This window comes from Chroicocephalus ridibundus, chromosome 1 (assembly GCF_963924245.1).
Source record: "Chroicocephalus ridibundus chromosome 1, bChrRid1.1, whole genome shotgun sequence".
Lineage (NCBI taxonomy): Eukaryota > Metazoa > Chordata > Aves > Charadriiformes > Laridae > Chroicocephalus > Chroicocephalus ridibundus.
Window position 1 is genome coordinate 125,748,602 of NC_086284.1, and position 20,264 is coordinate 125,768,865.

Consider the following 20,264-nt stretch of genomic DNA (forward strand, 5'->3'; position numbering starts at 1 on the left):
CTTTCATGTGTGTGTAGAGGCACACACAGTCTGACCCCATGGGACAGATAAATTACGTATTTGAAAGAGTTTCTGGGAGCCTTGCTTTCTGCTGAGTGCACGTGGGTCGTTTGGAACAGATTGATGGCTTTCTCGGAGGGGACAAAGGTCAGTTTAAAATTCTTAGGTGTACTATGTAATGCAAGCTATTGACAGATTTGGGAGATATCCTTGAAGTCTTCGTCAGGGAAGGCCTTCTTTTCAAGAGAAAGCTGTGGATGCAGAATGGGAAGAGAAGTATTTGCTAGATATGTCTGAAATGTGTTTGTTTCGAAAGCCACCATTAGATTAGATGTAAACTGTAAGCCTGGTTTGTATTCCTCAAGGCAGGAGAAGATGTAATCTGTTGTTTATCAGAGTGCAGGTTTTCCCCAGGGTGCTCATATATGCTGTAGAATATGCATTAAGCTGTTGGGATTGTATCTCTCAATCTTTTCTTTGGTTTCAGAAGGTCTTAAAATAAAAAAAAGAACAATCCAGACACCCACACTCCTCCCAAAATAAACTGAAGTTGGGAAACTGTTCTTAGCACCTTTGCTGAATGAAGCACAAATAGATCACTCTTACCAACCTACCATTTTCTGGCAAACTCTGTTTATCTATATAGGGACTCTTCTGAGAGATTTTTCACTGTTGCCCACATAGTCTTTAGCTGACCTTCAAAAAGCTGATGAGAAAGGGAATAGTTGTAAGGCAGATTACTGCCTATTTCAGATTTGTGTTTACTAATGCTTTTTGCATATGACATTGAACAGCTATGAGGGACAAAACACTTTTTTGCTTCTCTCAAGTCAATGTTGGCTTTAAAGCAAGAAGCCAGGAAAGGGCCATGCCCGTTTACAGAAGTCGAGAACACCTTCAAAACATCTTGATTTGAATTTTAATGAGAGATTTAGGCCTACTGTCGTGGCATGATGGAGAAGCTTTATAAATCTTTTCTGAAGAAGATAAATGTTGTATTTTCTTTGTTATTTTGCATTCCACCAATATTCTGATGTATTGTCTTAACATTTTAGCTATAAAATTAGTAATATCTTATATATGGTACTTTTAATATGGAGAAAGGGATGCCGTGAATACTCAGTAAGAACAAAACAATTACCTGTTTGTAATGGATGTGACACATTTAACTATCAGTAGCTCACGTGCAGCCATTGTAGTGGGTCACAGACAAAGAAGAAAAGGGAGAGATAAAATAGTTTTTTCTGACTTTGCTTTTCAATTTCTAGAGCTTTTCTTTATGATGGAAAGTTGACTTGCAACCCTGTGGTTTGAAGTCATGAAGCTAAGAAATCAATTTCGAAATTTCACGGGATTGATGCTAAGATCAAATGAAAGTGAGGGAAAAGGGAGTGTTCAATGGGAAGTGTACATTAAGAAAATAGGCAGCCTGGTTAGGAAGGCTTAGAAACAGAGTGTGAACAAAACCCTATAAGCAATAGGGTTTCCATACGCTTAGAGACGTACGCACACGTTTGCTGTGGGTGCTCTCCTGAGAATTGCTGCTGTGAAGTGGCTCTTGTGGACTTTTTTTAAATGCCGCTGCTGCTACCTGCACCCCTTGCATGTTTTGGGTGATAGTTTTCTTTGCTTCAAGAAACTTAAGGATGGTTTCATTCTGCTTTTAAAGTAATCTGCACGGGTTTTTATTTGCTTCAGAGTAAATGGAAGTAATCTGCCCTTCCTTCAAATGACCATTACTTTTTCGAGTTGTTTAAGATGAAATAGCTATATACAATATATTAAATTATAGCTACATTTATTAAAGTGACCACTATCAATCCAGAGTGAGCAATAATTTTTAAAAGCAATTCTGAAATTTTACGTTTTTTCTTGCCCCAGTATTTCCTCTTGTCCTTGATTTCGTGGAGTAACCAGGATACCTGGCTGGGACATGAATCTTTCCTAACAGTACACTTTGTACTCATTGTACAATTGATTCACAACTGTGTGCTATAAAAGATGTTTAAAAACATCTAGACTAATGTGGAAATTACGTAACTGTGATGAAAACTTCAAAAGAAAGCTTGGGTTTTTTTTTTCTTCTTTGCCTTGTTTAGGTACGTGTTCGGGCTGGTTCTTTATCCGTGTGCTCTTGCATATCCTTCATATTTGTACTCTCTCAGTAACTGGTTCATCAGGAACTTTTAACGAACTACGCAATCTCACAGTGGGAAGATATCTCTTTTGGTTTTTCTTTTTCCTAGTTTTCTTGTTCTTCTAGGGTGTGGTTAGAGCTAAAATGAAATTTAGGTTGGTGTGTCCTTTTTTGACCTGCCAAAGCGTTTGTTCTGTTAGCATTGCTCTGCTCCCTGTAAATCAGACATTCTTCTCGAGTTGCGTCAGGTTACTAATGACATGATTAATGCAGGAAGGATAGGGAAGGATGACGTAGTGGCTCGTGCAAAGTTTACCTGAGAATTATCTCTAGCTCTCTACTGTTTAGTGTCTGTGTGAGTCATGGCCTGAAGCCCTGCCATTCCCTGTTCTTCAGCTGGGCAAGATCACACTTACCTCATTCTATGTATGCATTTCTCCTTTTCCTGCCAGATCTGATTAGAAGCACTTTTGTTTTAAAATCTATGTTTATGAAACATTAATACGCTTTTTACAGATAGCTGACCATAATGCTAAATGAAAAGTGCCATTAGATATCTGTGGTCCAGGCAGCTTTAGAAACTTCTCTGTCCTTATGTGAATTCTGATTTTGATCAAATAAAGTCCTTTTCATGTTCGTGGGTTTAGCAATGGTAGCGTTATGACATTAGTAAGCTTTGCAACAGGAGCGTGAGTCAGTTGCTGTCTGTCAGTAAAGCCTCCTCTTTCTTCTTGTGTATTTGCGCAGATACAAGCTTACAAAATACAAATGGCGAGTTTGTGATGCTGTCTGCAGCTTTTGAAACTTCTTTGCGCTGCAGCTACAACTTTTCCCCTTAAATTCATTCTACATATTGATTCCTTAAGGGAGTAGCAGGGAAATTGCTGATCAAGAAAACATGTGAGCATGTTCTTTGATACACTTGTTGTGGGCTGGCTGACTGGAGGAACCAGACTTCTTTTGTACCTGAAGATCAGTATTTGTTCTGCTATTTGTGTATATGTTTTCTTTAACTATAGGTTCCTCATAGAGTGTTCGTATTCAAGTTCTACTAAATTTGCTAGAAAATGTCCTGTCAAGTGCTCTCAAGTCTCTTTTAGGAGACCAGCATGAAGCCAATGTAGAATTGGCAGGAAACACTGATTATTTTTTCAAGATTCCTGTGTTTTCTGTTTAAGACCGACACAGAGTCTTTGGCATCCTTCAGGACTTTAGCTTTCTTCAGCTAAAACTGTGTTCTTTTCTCTGTGTGTGCTGCTCAATCTGAATTATCTTGTGCAAAAAGTGCTTAGTGTTTAACAGAAGAAGGTTATGCTGAAAACAAGCTATCATTTTCCAGCCAGCTCATATCTCGCAACCTGCCAAAGCCTATATCAGGAACACAATGTGTGGGAAAAAGTTCTAAAATGATAGACAGAAAAATGTCTTGTGGGAAACCTAAATGCCATGAGACTCATTCTGTTAATAAAGAATGTTTTTACAAGCGCAGAATCATCTCCTTGCTTTTTGACATTTTCAAAAATGAAAGCTTGAGAGCGTAACATTTGTGTAGAATGTAAACGACCTTGCTACTTTGATAGGTGACATTTCTTGGAAATAACATTCCCTTAAGAGAAAAAAAATGGTCAAAGTCAATAATTAGACAGAAAAAAACCCCAACTTATTTCTATAAGGCATACCTCTCAACTACTTCTAATAAAGGCCGTAGTGACGCCTGAGATAAAATTTTATATGCACTTCCTGATCACATTTTGTAAACATATTTTAAAGGAAAACAAACTCATCCTATGATCTGCTAGTCTCAAAAGATGCACCAGATGAGTAAATTCTTAATGTAAAAAATAATTTAAAAATCTTTAAAAAAAGCCAGTTCTCTAATGCAAAAAGCAACACCTTTTGTATGCATTGGAGTATATGCTAATGGAGTTAATGATTGTAATTGCAAAGATGCCTGAATGGAGATGGCAAAAGTTCATGTCCAGCTTAATGTTGCCTGTATTTCATTTTGCTGCTTTTAAAGGAACTGTTTACATAAAAGAGTAACATAGATTTTATTCAGTGAGTCAGTGTTTAAGAAAAACTCCAGCATATTGTTTGACACGTGCCTTTATGTAAGCTTTGTATCTAGAATCTGTCTTTCAGCTTCAGCAGTGAAATGGTATTTCTGGCTTTTGTTTTCTTCTGGCTAAATAGCCAGTGCCTTAGCTGTAGAACTGATTTTTTGCTTTTCATCTAACCCCCTCTTCTTCTGCACTTTCAACTGGAAAATTAATCAAACAAAGCTTAAAAGTTCATTTTTTTTTTTTTTTTTCAAAATTAAAAGGCACTGAATGAAGTAAAAGTGAAAAAATAAACTGTCTCTAAACAACTTCTGTAAAACTTGTACCTTCACTTCTCCTGCAGGTTTATGAGGCAGGACATTGCCCGCCTTCCAGTTCATGTCAAGTTGAAGTTGCGTTTTGCTGCTCAAAGCAGCAAACAGTCTGCAGAGAGTGAGCGAGCTATGTCCAGCTCCTTGGCTCCATCAGACTTCTGAATCCAGTGGAAGCTCTGATTGAGGAAGAGCCCAAGAGGCAGGAAACAGATGTTAACAGCAGCGTCCTGGCTCAGGTGGCCTGATAACAAGTGTACCAAGCCAAAATAACTTAGTGGGTTAGATGGCCAGGGGTATGGTTCATGGTCTTTTTTATTGGACTACTTAAATGTAGATTTACCTAAGGACTTTTACACATGCTTTTCTTTGGTTGGCATTTGTGGTGTGTTGTCAAGCTTCAGGGAGCTTGTCTAGTAACACTGTGGGTCATAGTTTGTTTCTGTGTGCAGCTAGGTAGCTTTCTCCAAATGCTTTGTATGGTCTTTTTGGTACTTCAGTAGTTTTTATCCTATGTTTGGCCAAAGATCAACATGCATACGGGGATGCAAAAGGCCAACATTAGAGTCCTACATATTCAGAAAAAGCCCCGTGAAGTCCCCAAAACAGTAAAGATTTAGTATTTTATTTTTGTTGTGTATGCCTTTCTTCCCGTAACCTTTTCTGGTGTAAAGGATACCTGGGTATATTAGTCATACCAGGACCATAGGAAGCCTACAGCAAACTCTTTAAATTGGGTGTTGACATCTTATCTTCCAGGGGGAGTGCACAGAAGTGCTTCTTCAAATCTGCTTTCAGATTTGTTCTGGTATCTGTTCATCAGTCGAGCAATCTCTGATTACAAGATACAAGAAGGATATGGGGAATCTCAGGGGTTAAAAAGAAAAAAAAAAAAGAATAGAACAAGTGGAATTAAAGACAATTGTGATCTTGGGGGTAGGCATGATGCTCACAGGTTGTGCCATGAAGGCGTCAAAGAGAGATGGTTCATGCTTGCGATGCAGTGGAACAGTAGTGCAGAGGTCTGTGCCCGGAGCCTTTCTTTTGGCTCCCTCTGGCTTTTGAGATGGGCCCAGACGCAGTCTCTGCCTTGGGATGTCTTTCAGTTCTTTTGAGACTCTATTTCTGTCAGGTCTTCTGCAGGAGCAAAGCCTTTGTTCCTGGTTCCTTTGGTGGTCTGCTGGTATTTTAAAACAGCCCCTTGCAGAGTTGTCACTGATAATGTTGAGTTTTCTGGCTTGCTGCTTCACCACCTGGGAGCCCTTGGTGAGCTCAAGTAGATAGATAGCTACAGGGTAATGCAGGGGCTTTCTGAATGCACTGTTGCTCTTTGGTTTAACAGCATGAGAAAAGTGCATAATTTAACCATCAGCGATCTTCCTTCATTCTTGTTCTAGGTTTCCTCCTGGGAACTGGGGGGTTTGTCTTGTTTTTAGAGAGGCCTGACTTTCCCTCATCTCCATGACAGCTGCTGCAACCATTTTTCCATTTGAGAAGGTGTTTCCAGAGATAATCTCTTAAGCTTCCTGAGTGTAACTCTGTGACATTCTTAATTTGCACATGTTATTTTCTGCCATTTGTCTAGCTTTGGAAACTTCCATTTCCCAAATCCCTTTAGGAGAGATAGGAAAAAAACTCACTTTGTAAGGGTGATGAGACACAGGTGGTATATTTGTGTTTCAGATCTCCATAACAAATATTTTCCATTTCTGACTTTACTAAAATCTCCTTGTAGGTAAATATGGGAATTTGCTGACCGTGGGTCTGTTTTAGCATCGTATAAAGGTTTTTCTCGTGTAGTGATCCTCCTAAATGTGTGTAAAAGATAACAAGAAGTCAGAAAACTTAAAACTGCTGTAGTGTTAAGAAGCTGATTCTTGGAGAGCAGGAAAATTCTTCTTCTTAGTTAAATGCTACTTTGAAAAAACAGAATGAATCTGTGTAAAAGGACTGGATCTGGTACTTCGCCCACTGGCTTGTTCTTGTAGGGAAGGAGGACTTAACCTGTTTGACAGTTGTTCCCAGTCATGGGGATGGATCAGTTGAGAAACAGAGATTTTGATTATAATCGGCTTCAATAACTTTCATGAGAATGGCTTCCCAGGTAGAAGAGAGAGATCTTAACGTGAGCTTGTGGACCTACTGAAGGTTTTTCAAATCCCTATAGGACACAAATTCGCAGGAAGCCAAACCACATTGGTTCTGCTGTTCTTAAAGCTGCCTTGCTCTGTTCTGTGTTGGGTTTTTAAATCAAATTATGGTTCCCTTTGCTAAACTTTTGTTGTGTTGCTAGCTTTACTCTGTATGTTCTAGTTGCCAAAATACTAGAAACCACAAAGGGCACCAGTGTAATAAACAAGAACAAATAAGGACAGTCTGAAATGCTGTTACTTGCAGATAGTTGCCTTAATATCTGAAATAAAAATTGTTTCTGTTTTTAGTATTTATTTTAGTTACAGCTTTCTTACACCCCTATGAACTTCTTTTCTCCCACTGGAATACCAGTAAATACAAGAGGACTGCTGCTCACTCGCAGCTATTTTAAGAATTGCAAGCAGTAAAAGGAAGCAAAAATTAATACTTCACATTTGAGAATGAGTTTTATGTAAAAAGTAATGCTTTTAAATTCTGAAAATTAGACCTGTTTTCAATTTTGTATGCATGTTTTTCATGGAGAATTCTGATAAAAAAAGTTTCTGACTTTTCATCTTTTCCCATTTCTGATTCTTCATCTTTTCCCATTTCTGATTCTTCATCTTTTCCCATTTCTGATTCCCATTTAAGATAATGAAATAATCACCAAGATGCCTACTGTAACTAGTTATTTATAAATGGCAACCATTGGGCTTCAAAAGCTATGATTATAAAATCAATTTAGCCTGCTAGACACCCTTCAAACTCCTCCTGATTATGTGTAAGTGCCAGCAGTATGAGAATACATTCAGTTTAAATTAAAGTCCTCTATTTAAAAGTTACTGGATTTCTGTGGTCCAGCCTCTTCTTTGAAACCCTGAAGATGACCTGTTTGAAGTCTGTGTGTGCGTGAATCCTTATTACAGAATTGCTCCTGTTTTTTTTAGAAACTCATCACTTGTGTCAAACTCTTTTTATATTCCCTTGTTCCGCTGCTTTAAGACAGGTTTCCCTGTGGTAAAATGGTTTCCTTTATTACTTGTTTGTTTATATTAGTGGTGGTTTCCTTCTTAAGGTTAATTATTGTTTCAGAGAAATTGCAATTTCCTGTTCTGGTGTAGCTTGTTTTCTTTAGATTTGTTCCACGCTATCATGATGCCTGTAAAATATTGTTTGGGAATTCTTTGTGTTTTGAAGGTGCAATGCTCCAGGGGATGATTCTTAATCTTATTTACTTTCCTCTCTCTTTTCTTTCAATTTTAGGTAAGAGTGACTTTTGCAGTGATGTTTTTTTTGCTTTTGAAGAATTTCTCCTTTGGTAAAGTATTGATCACTTTTTCTATCTTCCTTTAAAAACGGTGGTATTTTTCTCTGTATTTAGGGGAGGAGGGGGAATCCTTGGCCTAGGCTGGTGCTGTGCCCTTTTAAATACTTCGATATGGTTGCTGAAGAGCATTTGAAAATTTCAAGTAGATGCTTGGTTTTTTTCTTAATATTTATCTATATGCAAGGTGATAGTACAAACGCACAAGCAAGTTATTAACTGTCACCTGCGATAGTTTGAAGAAGTTTGAAATGGGTTTTCCTTTCATGAAGCAGAGTGTGCTGCTTCAGATTTCCTCTGGAATATCTGCATGCTTAAAGGCCTTGCCTGAGTATATACAGAAGCTTATGTAGTAGTAAGTTCTTTATTTATCTATACCCAAGAAGAGTTTAAAGCTAGATAGCATAAAGTAGGTAAGTTAAACACACTTTGTAAAATAAATGATGATTCAACAGAGTTGCAATACCAGGACTGCAGAGCTGTTTGGTTTTTTAACGTAAAACCAAAGTCTGATATGTCTTTGCTGCCTAATAATGATGTGGAGGCCGTACTGTCCTGTTTTCCCCTCCACAGCCATTACTAACTGTAGATTTGGAAGCTTCCTGTTAAAAGGCTGCAATCCTAAGGAAATAGATCTTTCATTTAGCAGGCCTGGACACAACTTCTGATTATAAGAGAATTGGTATATTGTGGAGAGCAACGCAACTATAAATACGACTTCCTGTGCATTAGACATGTTTGCCAGTTGCTGGAAGCTTGAAAAAGGAGATCTTGTCTGGCTACAATTCACAATCAACCTATGGAGAGGAGCTGAGAACAGCAGTCCATTTCTTTTATCGGGGACACTCTTGGTTCATAGTATTGCAATTCTGCTTTTTTGTTCTTTTTCCTATACGTATGCAGTTTTAATTAATCAGTGAGAGGCCCGGGCATGAGGTAATGCTGGAAATCAACAATTTGGATCCTGTGAGTCTTAATAGAGAGTTAATGGAAACAGAGGTATTGCTATCTCCTTGGTCAAAGTAGTATGTCATTTGGACAGTATCTAAAGGCAGGCTCTGGGCTGCTGTGTACATAATATTCCTTTGGGTTTTGTCTGTTTTTAGAAGACCAAAACTAAACCAAAAAATAGCGTAATTCATACTGGGAAATAATCCTGATCTTTAAAATCCTCTGGCTTCTGTATTGACACAACTTAGTCAGAAGGACCCTCTGTAGCCATTCAGTCTGATCCTTTGTGTAATGTAAGGCAAAAATCTCTTGCTTATTATTCAAACAGATTTTACGTGGGTTTCAGCCTCCAATAGAGTTAATGCAAGTTGTGTGAATTTTAATTTCCTCAGATCTTAAATGTGCTTCTTCCTTGCCATTCCATCTGAAAGGCAATTAGTGATGTTTTCAAATGAACTCTGGAGTTCGAGATGGTTCATTCCACGAGAGAAAGCTTGTAGTTGCCTAGAAGTGGGTGCATGGTGTTCATCCTTATCTTCACTGCTCCCCACACAACTGTTTCCCAGGTGGCAATGAGGAAGAGGTGGGAAGCAGTGTGACAAGGAGGGGAGGGTAGAGAGGCAGCGACACTGATGGCATGAGGAGTAAGGAAAAGGTATGAAAAAGCTGGCATCAGTGAGTCCCTGCTTCAGAGAGGTGAGAAAACACTGACCTAGGATTTAAAAGGTAGGATTCCTCCAGTTGTTCTCTACATACTGGCCTTGCCATGTTCTTATTTTTAGGGTAACCAGACTTTGCAGTGATTCGGGCTCATAGGTGGCGGTTCTCAGCTGATGGGGGAAGCGCATGAGTTCCATCTCCTGCGCACACTCTAGCTCATGCGCTCTTTCTCTCACTGTTGTCCTTTTCTGCCAGTCTCTTTTCTTGCTTAAAGACTTACCACATTTGAGAGTTTGAGGCTAAGCAAAGCTTTAATTACCAGGCAAGAGCATTGCATCTTTTTCCCTCTGTCAGCTACCCTCCTCCGTAGACTCTTCCTGCCCCTGTCCAAACTGCCATGCAGCGTTACATTCTCCACAGAGGACCAGAAATCCGAACATTGTGGCACCTGCTCTGGGCCACAACAGAAGTAGAGAGGGAATGTTGCATCAGTGTGCAGTGCATGTACATGTACTGCACACACAGCACAAGCCTGAGACATATGGATGGCCTCGCTACAGTGCAATTGTCTTCCCCCCCCCGCCCCGTCCCCGAATAGACATTAGCTTGGGGGCAGGGAGGAAAGAAGAATCCTCTGTGAAAAAAACGTAGATTTCACTTCCTTGAGATCAGTTTTTGCCCTGGTTTTATAAAGTCACTTTATGTCATTCAGTTAAGAAAGTAGTGTATGGCCCTACATTTTGACTACAGGTAGAAACACTACTTTCTTTCAGCTGAGTTCTGTCCTGTGACCTAAAAGAGCCACGTTCCTAAAAACGAACAATCTATCTTTTCTGAAGGTTTTCATTGTCACCAGGCTCATAATCTGGGGTGGGGGAAAAATTGAAGTATGGAGTCCAGATTATTTATTTTGAAGTATAAATTTAACTATAAATATTCTGAGTTGGGTTTTTTTTGTTTCACCAGTCTTTGATTTTTGTATCCTTTCCTGAGCTTTCCTCTTTAATTAAAAAAAAAAAAAGTAAAAATGAGTTAAATATAGATGTAGATTACATCAGTTGGTCTGTACTACTTACATTTTCTACAAGGGTAGCAGTTTACTGCCAAAATATGACTCAAAAGATCAATAGCAAACAATCTGTACAAGTTTACACAAGAGAACTGAAGTATGTCATTCCGTAAGCATTGTGTTTTAAAAGCACACATTGCAAAAATAGATACTTCTTTGGGAAGGCTGCTTTCTTAATTTTCACTGTTGCTTTCAGAAGTATGTCCAAATAGTTACAGGTTTGGTTTTTTCCCCCTGATAAATCTGTTGCTGCATACTGAGAATCTAAGGGAATTGCAAGGGCTATGGCTCCAAATGCTTGCACTTAACAGAGTTCAGTCATAATGTTTCTGTCCACAAAGACAGTCTTAAATGAAAAATAAAAATTCTTAATTTACAAGTTTGCATGTTTATTGTAACAAAGAATTCAAATGGAGTTCTGAAAAATGCTTTCCCATTTAAGGATACTCTGATCGTGGTGGTTATGGTTGTGGGAGGTGCATTTGCCATGTCTTTATAAAGATTGTTATGCAGTGCATGTAATATTTCATGTGCTTTGATTCCTTAAAAACCCTTTGGATTATTTAATTTAAAATCTAAGTATTAAGAAGTGAATGACGCTTTCACTTTGTGCTTGGTTATCATTCTATACAAACTTATTTGTAAAACATAATACTACACTAATAGATAAATCTCTCATTTTTCTATAGTCCTTTTTTGTTGACAGTGTCAAACATTTTGCTCCTCAGTCATTGCCTTTATAGTTCTAATCCTCCCTATGTTGGTCCATTTAGCAAATCAAATGTCAGAAGGGAAAAGGAAAGCAAGCTGCCTATTCCTTTCTTTTTTAATCTGAGATTAAAAAATTACATACAAATCTCTCAAGCTCTAGGAGGAAAAACTTGCAGTTTAGGAATGAATCCTGTTCCTTTTGTTCAGCTCATGCTTTTTATTAAACTCTTTGGCTCTTAATTTAACATTATCTACCCAGTTAACTGATAGTCAAAGTCTCCACAGCATTTCCAACAATTCCAGAGGCGTCCTGTCGATCTACGGATAGTAATGTTTGATAGCACTGGGTTTTTTTAGGCTGTAAATGTTTAAGCGTGTCATAGCTTTTAGATTTGAGAAAAAGCATGCATTTTAGAAAAACAACAGAGAAGAGACAAGTAGAAATTGGAAAATTAAAAATTGGGGTAGGTAGGAAAGAAGGGCAATTCAGGTAGTCAGGGGTTTCAGCTCTGGGTTTACTGCTGAGTGTTCCTTAAATTTGGCACTCGTCTTTTGAGGGTTGTGAGAAGAACCTTCATTATTCTTAGCAGTTTACCCACCACAAAGTTTTGTTCTCCTTTTACAGAGGACTTGTCAAAATGCTATGACAACTAGGCTGGTTTTAGACAAACAGACCCTGGCTCTAAAAAGACAGTAAGTCTGCAAGTCAAACGTGGAGGGCAGCCATTGGCACTGGAAGAAGTAAGAAACCACAGATTGTTTTCTCGTTGGATGAAGAGCTTAAAGCAACGTAAAGTTAATTGAAGAATTCCTTGAAAGTGAAGTCAGCCTGAAATAAAAGCTTAGGGGTCTATAATTTACTAAATGTGAAGGCTTTGTAAGCAGTAGTGAACCTAAAAGTTTGAAAAGAACATATTTTAGTAAACATATCTGGCTTGTGTTACAGACTGTCCTGTTTTAATTATTTGTCCAAATAATGTAGATTTGCAGTAGGATCTCTAATTAGGCACGGTTTGATTTATTGAGCTGGCCCCATATAAACCATGATGTCATGCTGTACTGCTCAAAATTACAGCTCTGCTCTTGCAGTTTAAAGACGATTATTTTTAACTTTGGAATGTTTCAGTTTTGTGCATCTTGGCTTTTGGCTTTGTGAACTTAAGATGTTCTCTGCTCCCCTCCTCCTCCCTCCCCCAGATCAAAGCAATTTGCTGTAATGTAACCAGAACAAAACCCATTGAAACGGACTTCTGAACACTCTTGGCTTTAAATGTTGTTGGTAAATAAGAAGAAAGGCAAGAATATTCATGTTTGCTGTCAGCGGGGTTGAGAAATAGGTACAGTAGGTATTGAACTATGTTTTGCCAGGTGTCCAGATGCTGATGCTGTTCCAGAGCAGGAATGCTTCATTTATGTCTCTATAAGGTCTTGGGTTTCTTTTGATGCTCTAATTGAAGGAAAAGAAAAAAGGGAAAAAGAAAAAAAAGCAGGGCAAGAGGGAAGAGAGAGAGAGGCAGGATCTGCACTGCCTGTTACTGCAGGTAATAATTATTTACTAGGAACAGGAACTCTCACGCACATGAGTTTTTACTCATGTGTGTTGCATTTTCTGCTCGTTTCCCATTTGAATAGGAAAATTGGCCTTTAGTTAAACCCAGGTCTGTTCCAAATGCAAAGGGAAGGCTTTTCACAGGAGGGTTTCTGCATTTCCATACAGAGGAGGTCTCACTTCTGCAGAAGTGAGCAGCATCCCTTCCTGCCAGCATCCTTGATCTGGACTTGTGGGCAAAGGGACAATGCACAGCAGGGTGTGGAGGAAGGGAGGACTCAAAGTTATGTCAGAGTACAGTCTCTCCTGCCAACCTCTTCTAGCATGTTAAGAAAAGACCAGGCATTTCAGGGCACAAGGAGTCTTTCTGTGGAGGTGTCAAGACTAATTTAGGCTAGGATGGAGCCTGACAGCAAACTGGGGAGGGAACACGAATAAAGGCATGGAGGTGTGGCACTTGGTTACCAGTGGATGTCAAAAGGTGGGAGTTGTGCTTGGGAGGCAGTAGCTGTGGCAGGGAAAGCCAGACTCCATTTTCTAACAGAGCAACGAGGAGAGTTTTCAGAGTGGATGGGACAGGGTGGGATGGGAAGGTGAAAATGTCTTCCTGTGGATTTTAAAGGGAAGACACGGTGAGCTGCCCGTGGTAATGATTGCAGTGTTTCAGACTCGCGTAGGTTGACAACAATGCACGTTGAGTCATTGCAAAGCTATACTTCTCATGAGGAGCCTTGATTACATAGCAGCTGACTCAGTTTCTATGCTATAAATTGTGTACATAAACTAGATTACAGCTTAAAAGACTCATAAAAAGTCATGGGATTTCTTAGGGTTTTTTATAAGGGTATTCTCAAATGAGTATCACATTTTTAATATAATCAGTTGTTGACTAATGTATTGGGTTTAGATGTGTAACTGCTTTTAGTCCTCCTATAACTAGTTTCAGTTTAGCTAATGAAGGTTGGAGAGAATGCTGCTTGGGGGGGAAAGGGGAAAGGAGTTCATTCTCTCTGCTCCGGTGCCAGTAAACATAAATGTATGGAAAGTATGTGCAAGTTTGCTAACAAATGGTATGTATAGTGGAAAGATTTCATGTCTGAGTTCACTTTTAAAAAGTACATATTAACTTGCTTGTTTTGACCTGACAAAGTGGCCAACTGAAAACAAATTTAACTGTTTAGAACAAGATGAAAAGCTTAATCCTTTGAGTGTTCAGGTCTCCGGTTTGCAGTCAGTAGCAGGGGGCCTGGAATGTCTTATTGTAACATAATATCAATAGAAATGTAATGAAGTTTAACATTCAGCGAGTTTCCATCTCTTGTTGATTGCAACTCTCTGGGAAGCTTTTCACAGTGTCTGAAATCTCTGAGAACAGCCAGCTTTTGGTGACGAGCAGACCACCTGTCTTGTTTTGATGAAATTAAAGTGGTAGATTCCACGATGAGAAGCTCGTGTTTTGTCTTGCATTAGCAACAAATATATATATATTTTTTTTTAATCACAAAATCTGAATATAATCTCTTTCCAGAATGGTAATTAGCAGATAGTTGAAATGGACCTTGCCATGAGAGTCGAGTGACTATCATCCACTGTGAGTGTGTCTGCACACATGCACACACGTGCAGTGGTTTTGTCCTCACTTTCTTTAATGGATCTGGCAATATACTTGGCACTGAAACACAAACAGTCAGACCTTAAGGAACTTATGACTGACAGCAGTTTAATTCTTTTCTGTGTAATAAATGACTGAGGTAGGTTTAACTTTTTTTTTTTTTTTTTTTTTTTTTTTGGTGGCAGTTCTTTTCCTAACATTTACTTGCTAAAACTGGTCTTGGAACTTAGAGGAACAGCTTGCCTCTGAGAGGCATAACAGCTTCTCCATCACTACATCTTGTCGTTAAAGCTTGGACATTACCCACAAGCTGCCTCACAACTCTGAAGTTACAGGTTTGAAATGACTTAGTGAGGATCTTTAGCCTGCAGTGTATGATGAGGTGATCCTAATGGCCAGACAAGATAAGATGGTGATGATGACTGTAGTGAGAAACTACACAGCGAGGTGGGACAGGAACATGCCTGCTGTGATACCTCTGGAATTGCCAGGAGGTCACCCGATGGAAAGTAATGGCACTTTCCAGTTACAGTACTTCCAGTAGCTTCCTTTTCCTTTTGCTCTACAGTGTAAAGCTGTTTAGTGTCACATAAAAAAACAGTCTCTTCAGTAACACGTGCCTGAAATTATTTTCTTGATACTGATGCCAGAAACCAACTGGGATCACAGCATACAAAAGTACTTGAACAGAGAGATGGAGGTGATCAAATCTAGTGCACAGGGAGTCAGTCTCATGAATGTGAAGTCATGTGAATGACACGAAGGCGCAGGGAGGAACACATCTGGCAGCTGTGTAATTTGAACAAGTCCCTTGGCATTGAATAATGGTATGGTGGTTGCGTACAAGAACTTACCACGCATCTCTTGCGATATTCCTCTACCCCCTCATTCGCACTTTCTCAGATGTGATTGTTCTCTGGCCCATTTTAGGTAGAACGAGCAGGCTCAACCGAAAAAGCTGAAGGAGCTCATCTGTGCTAACCTCTCTTGGGTGGAAACGATTAGGGAGTGATCATGCAAGCGGCTCAGCTTGCCTTGTGGTGGTGGGTAGGAAAGAGGAGACGTCCTCTGAGGAGAGGTGACTCCTGGCAGAGGGTGCATGCTCACAACCAGCGATAGCGTCTGCTCTGTGTCTGGGGTTTGAGAAGGCAGGTACGCATAGCTTATCACCTGACTGCAGTATTTTAGTTTGCTAACTCGAGCGTGGTTAGCAGAGAAGCTGTGAAGCCAGAGGTCAGAGTGCAGGCTGTATGAAAGCTTAACAGCGCAAGTGGCCGCACTCTTAAAGGCAGACTACTGCACTTGTTGGCAGACGTTAAAAATAGCATGGCTTTGGTTTTGGTGTTTTGCAAGACCAATTCTGCCTAGCATAGTGGAAAGCGTGCTTTTCCTCAAATGCAGCTGCAGTTTTGACCGAGTAAAACTTTAGCTCATTATTGGTTATATCTGGAATTCAGGAGGCAATGCTAGGATGATTCAGCTTCATTAATTAAACCTCTCGCACCATCCTGGGAGGCAAGTTTAGAGAGGAGGAAATGGAGATGAGTAGCCTAAAGGTGCAGAGGGGAATCTGCTTCAGAGATGAAATTAAACTTTGGCTCTAGGCATCGTGCCTCTGGAAATTCCTAAACTACTCGAGTTTCATGTCAACACTGTCCAATTACAGCACTGTAATTTAGAGTAATTTATAAATCTGTATCTGTAGTGGATAAGATTTGCGTAAACCACATCCATTAACAATAAAAGGGCTTCCATTAAATAATTAGGTAATAAAAAGATCACACCATCATTAACATGATTGAACTGTCTAAGAAAGGCTATCGCTTTTTTCTATCTGGCTTCTCCTGAGCACTGAGGAGCAGATGTATTGTGTTGGACCAGTGTCCATCTAGCTCTGTATCTCGTCTCCAGCCGTAGCAGTTAGGCACAGAAAGATTACAGGAACGAGGCAAGCGTACAGTCACACTTTATTTTTCTCTTTTTTTGCCGCATCTTGCTGTTTTCAGCAATTCTGCTCAAATTCTATTCTGAAGTCTATTTCCTACTTTGAATTTTGGAAATTATGCATCATTGTGGCGACATATTCATAGTAATCTGTCTTTTCTTGTGAACAGTATGACTAAGCACACCCAAGCCTCCCTCATACACATTTTATAATCACCATCTGTTAGCAGTGTGGTGTGTTATATACTTGCATTTTAGAAGTTTATTTACAGCATGATAAAATAATCTGTCCACCACAGCCTAGAAAACTCCAGAAGTGGAGTAATGGTGGGTCCCATTGCTGTGTTTGTCCTTCTATCCATTTTATAGAAGAATTAGTGGTTTTGGAAACTACCAAAAGACCCCTTCCTTAGGGATTTGAAGGGAGATAAGGAAGTCCCTTATAAAATGCAGAAGTCACTGTGCTTCATGTTTTCTTCCCAGAGCTCTGTAGCTGCCTCCTTGCCATGGGTAGGCCTTGCCATGGCCTTGCCATGGGATGCCATATGTTGGCATCATGACATGCTTGCAGTGAATGGCTTTTGCATTGATCAGGGGCCATCCAATCCGCTTAGTGATCTTTGAGAAAAGCCTTCAATGGCTTTGTTTGAAGTTCTTCTGTGAGCATTGTTCTTTAAGAGCATCATAAAATGGCTCTATTAAAAATGACAAAAGTGGGTAATTAATTGGAAAAATGTATAAGATTTTTAAAAGATTTTTTTAGTAGTTATACTTTATTATGTATGGCTGCTCTTAAATGTTGATGGAACAAGGGAAATCAGAAAAACAAATTTCCCCTGGTTTTCATTGCGGGGCACATGGGTCAAACACCCAGCATGTTGTTCTCGGAAGAAACAGTTTCATTTTTCCTAATGTGGACATGCAGTACTAAAGCTTGCTGTTTTATGACTGAGCAGTACTAAAATGCTGTTTATTGTCAGTCTTTTCACATCTGAATCATGTTATTTCATCCAGATTTTCTTTGAAACCACTGCCAGACGTGCAGTATGGATGAATGCTTGGAGAAACCGATGGGTGTTAGGCACTCTGATGCTTTTAATTGCTTAGACTAATCATGAATTTGACATGTGGAGGGAAAATGCATATTTCCGTTCTCTGTCTATTTAGATTTGAATGAAGAGTATAGATTATTTTTTTTAATTCTTTTTTTTTTTTTTGTTAAAGGAAACGATAATTATGGGAAATATAGTAGGTGTTTGCTTTGCTTATGCTACGCATTTGGAAACAATGCGTGTTGAGTTAGTTTTATGCAGCGCCTTTGTAATCAATGAACGCATTTCTTCCTTTGTTTTCTGTGAGTCTTTCATGTGGAGGCAGGTGAGAAGAGGAGCATAAACAAGGATAACAAAGTGTCTATACCCTTCTTTTACACTTCCTAATCCCATTTTCTTAGTTTTTATTGGCTTGTTTGCTTGGTTTAAAGCATGAGAGTGAAAAGGAGAAGTGATCCTGTAATAATATAAGTAATCTCAGGTGGTTCCTTTAGTAGACTCTTGGAAAAACCTGAGTACCCCTGCTTTGTGTAGATGTTAAAGACAAAATTGTGACTTGTATCTTTGCTTCTTATTTCCTGCACAGTGACCAATCATATTGTCATTTTTTTCCACCACATGCTTGTCTTTGCTAGCGTTATTCATAGCCATAATTAATTACTGTCAGTAACACTGGCCAGTGTATACTATAAAACAGGATTTGCTTTTATCAATAAATTGTCATATGCTTACAGCTTGAGCCTCCATCTGCGTTTAAAGTTCTTGTTGTTCCTACTGCTGTGTCTTTGCACTCGGAACCGATAAGTTGCTGAAGAAGCTAATGCAATCTCTGCTGCTGCCTTCTCCATGGGGAGCAGTCATTTGGGTGGAACGAGCATTTTGCTGGGAAACAGAGTGGCTTTTGGTTTCTTTGCACCTTCATCCAAATTTTATCAACCAGCCCGAGCAGGAGGAGAAAAAAATATTTGCTGGGCTCCTTTCAGATGGTGACACCCTCTTTTCCTGCAAACAAACACCAACATATCTTGACTCCTCATGTGCAAATCAAAGGCAAGGGCTTCTCATTCCATGGGTCAAATAAAGGGTTTGTGTGTTCTTCGTTGCATCCTGACCTGACACAGGTTGTTTTTCCCTTCTGCATCTCACCCCTTTATGAAAAGTGTTTCTTTTCCTTTCGTCCCTTACTTGACAAAAGTGACTGAAACATGAAGAAGGGCTTTGGTACCTGTAAATTGGGCTTTTAGCTATAGCAATTAAATCCAGTAGTAGATACTGTCTCTTTGCAAGAACCTTATGGTACCTGTATTTTGTGAAGTATTTCAACAGCTTTCGTATGATCCTGTGTGTATGGACTTCTGATTTATTTTTCTTGTTTCTAGACCTAGTCTTTATCAATTATAACTAATGAAAAAATACCGAAGAAACAGGAGTTTCATTTCTGTTTGGAACATATGTGCCCAGTCATGATTGCGAAGGTTCTTTTTTGCGTTCTTTTCTTTTTTTTAAAACTCATGGCTAGAACACAGCATATGCTGTAATACTTTCCATTTGCAGAGCCCTCCGTTTGATGATTGCAAGCTGCTCTGTAAACATTTCTTGGTCTGGCAATCATTTTTCAGAGTCTGGAGCCTTCTCCGTTTTTGGTGGGAATGTGGCTAAGTGATTTGCTCAGGGTCACCCAGTGTATCAGCTGGAGCACAGTGGTAACATGGACCTGTACGTTTTTTGGTGTCTTGATTGTATTTTTCTCTGCATTATATAGAATAGTGTAGTGCAACATACCTAGACAATGACTAGAAAAATTCTTTAGGCTGAAAGTAAAAAAGTATAGAGAATAACTTGAGAGAGTTTGGAATAATTAATTATTAGTTCCTTATACATTTTAAAAATAATGATCATCAAGAATAATAAATGAACTGGGCTATGCTAACAGTCTTACAAAGATATTTCCTTTGGGGCTTTTTTTAGATCATACGCAGGTACTATATATTGCTGATGTGTAACCTTTGAGGTTAGGAGACAGTTTGACAACTCGCCCTTTCCCTACTTATTTTTCTTTCTTGATAATGCTAGGAGTATATTAGTAGGAACATGTTCTTCCCTGTGTTGCCCAAACCCTTGTGTCAGTGTCAGGCCATTGTTTGGCCCAACTACTTGTCTCTTTGGGCTGGGTCGCACTGAGGATCTCAGGCTGTGTGTCCCCCTTTCCTTCCCGGGAGAGGGGTGTCCCTTCCTCTCCCACCAGTCCATGAACGTCTATTGTTAGCGGCCTTGATGCAAAGGAGGGTTGATGAGGATGAAAATTAAGTCAACATAAATTTATTTTACAGAAATTAGAGTGCTTTCTGACATGTTTCTGGTGTTGGTTTCCAATAGTTTCAGCTGTAATGTTTTCACAGATTGTTACCCAAGTTAAATCAGGTACACTTACATATAATCATAACACTGGGAAGAGGAACGCATTTCCATCTGTCCTCTTCCCTGTGCCCAAACCCTTCTCATTTTTAGTGTCAGGATCTTCTGGCCCAGGTACTTTTCTCCTTCTGTATGTAATTACAGACCTCAGATATTTTATTGATTGTGTTGATAGGGTATTCCCCTAGACATGCAACACTATTTCTGAGGTTGGTGGAAGTATTATAAATGTTACCTCACACAATCAATTGGAAAATACTCCTAGTGTGTAAAAACGAGGCTGTTCTGATATTTGCTGAATTATCCCCTAAGAGGAGATTGAGGAGAGTATTTATT

General features: G+C 39.3%; 2 protein-coding genes across 6 annotated transcripts in view; one reads left to right on the plus strand and one right to left on the minus strand.

The window, feature by feature from the left end:
* CMSS1 (cms1 ribosomal small subunit homolog) overlaps positions 1 to 20,264 on the plus strand; it is a 243,329-nt gene that overhangs the window by 116,300 nt on the left and 106,765 nt on the right. For 2 of the 4 annotated variants that reach the window (XM_063350343.1, XM_063350351.1), the window contains exon 2: positions 7,905 to 7,959. The exons of 1 other annotated variant lie outside the window; for it this stretch is intronic. In XM_063350343.1, the coding sequence (XP_063206413.1) occupies positions 7,905 to 7,959 (55 nt within the window). Of the gene's footprint in view, positions 1 to 7,800; positions 7,960 to 20,264 lie in introns of those variants that run through there. One more of the 4 variants, XM_063350335.1, reaches the window with a different exon arrangement.
* FILIP1L (filamin A interacting protein 1 like) overlaps positions 1 to 20,264 on the minus strand; it is a 210,317-nt gene that overhangs the window by 114,425 nt on the left and 75,628 nt on the right. The gene's annotated exons all lie outside the window — the stretch shown is intronic.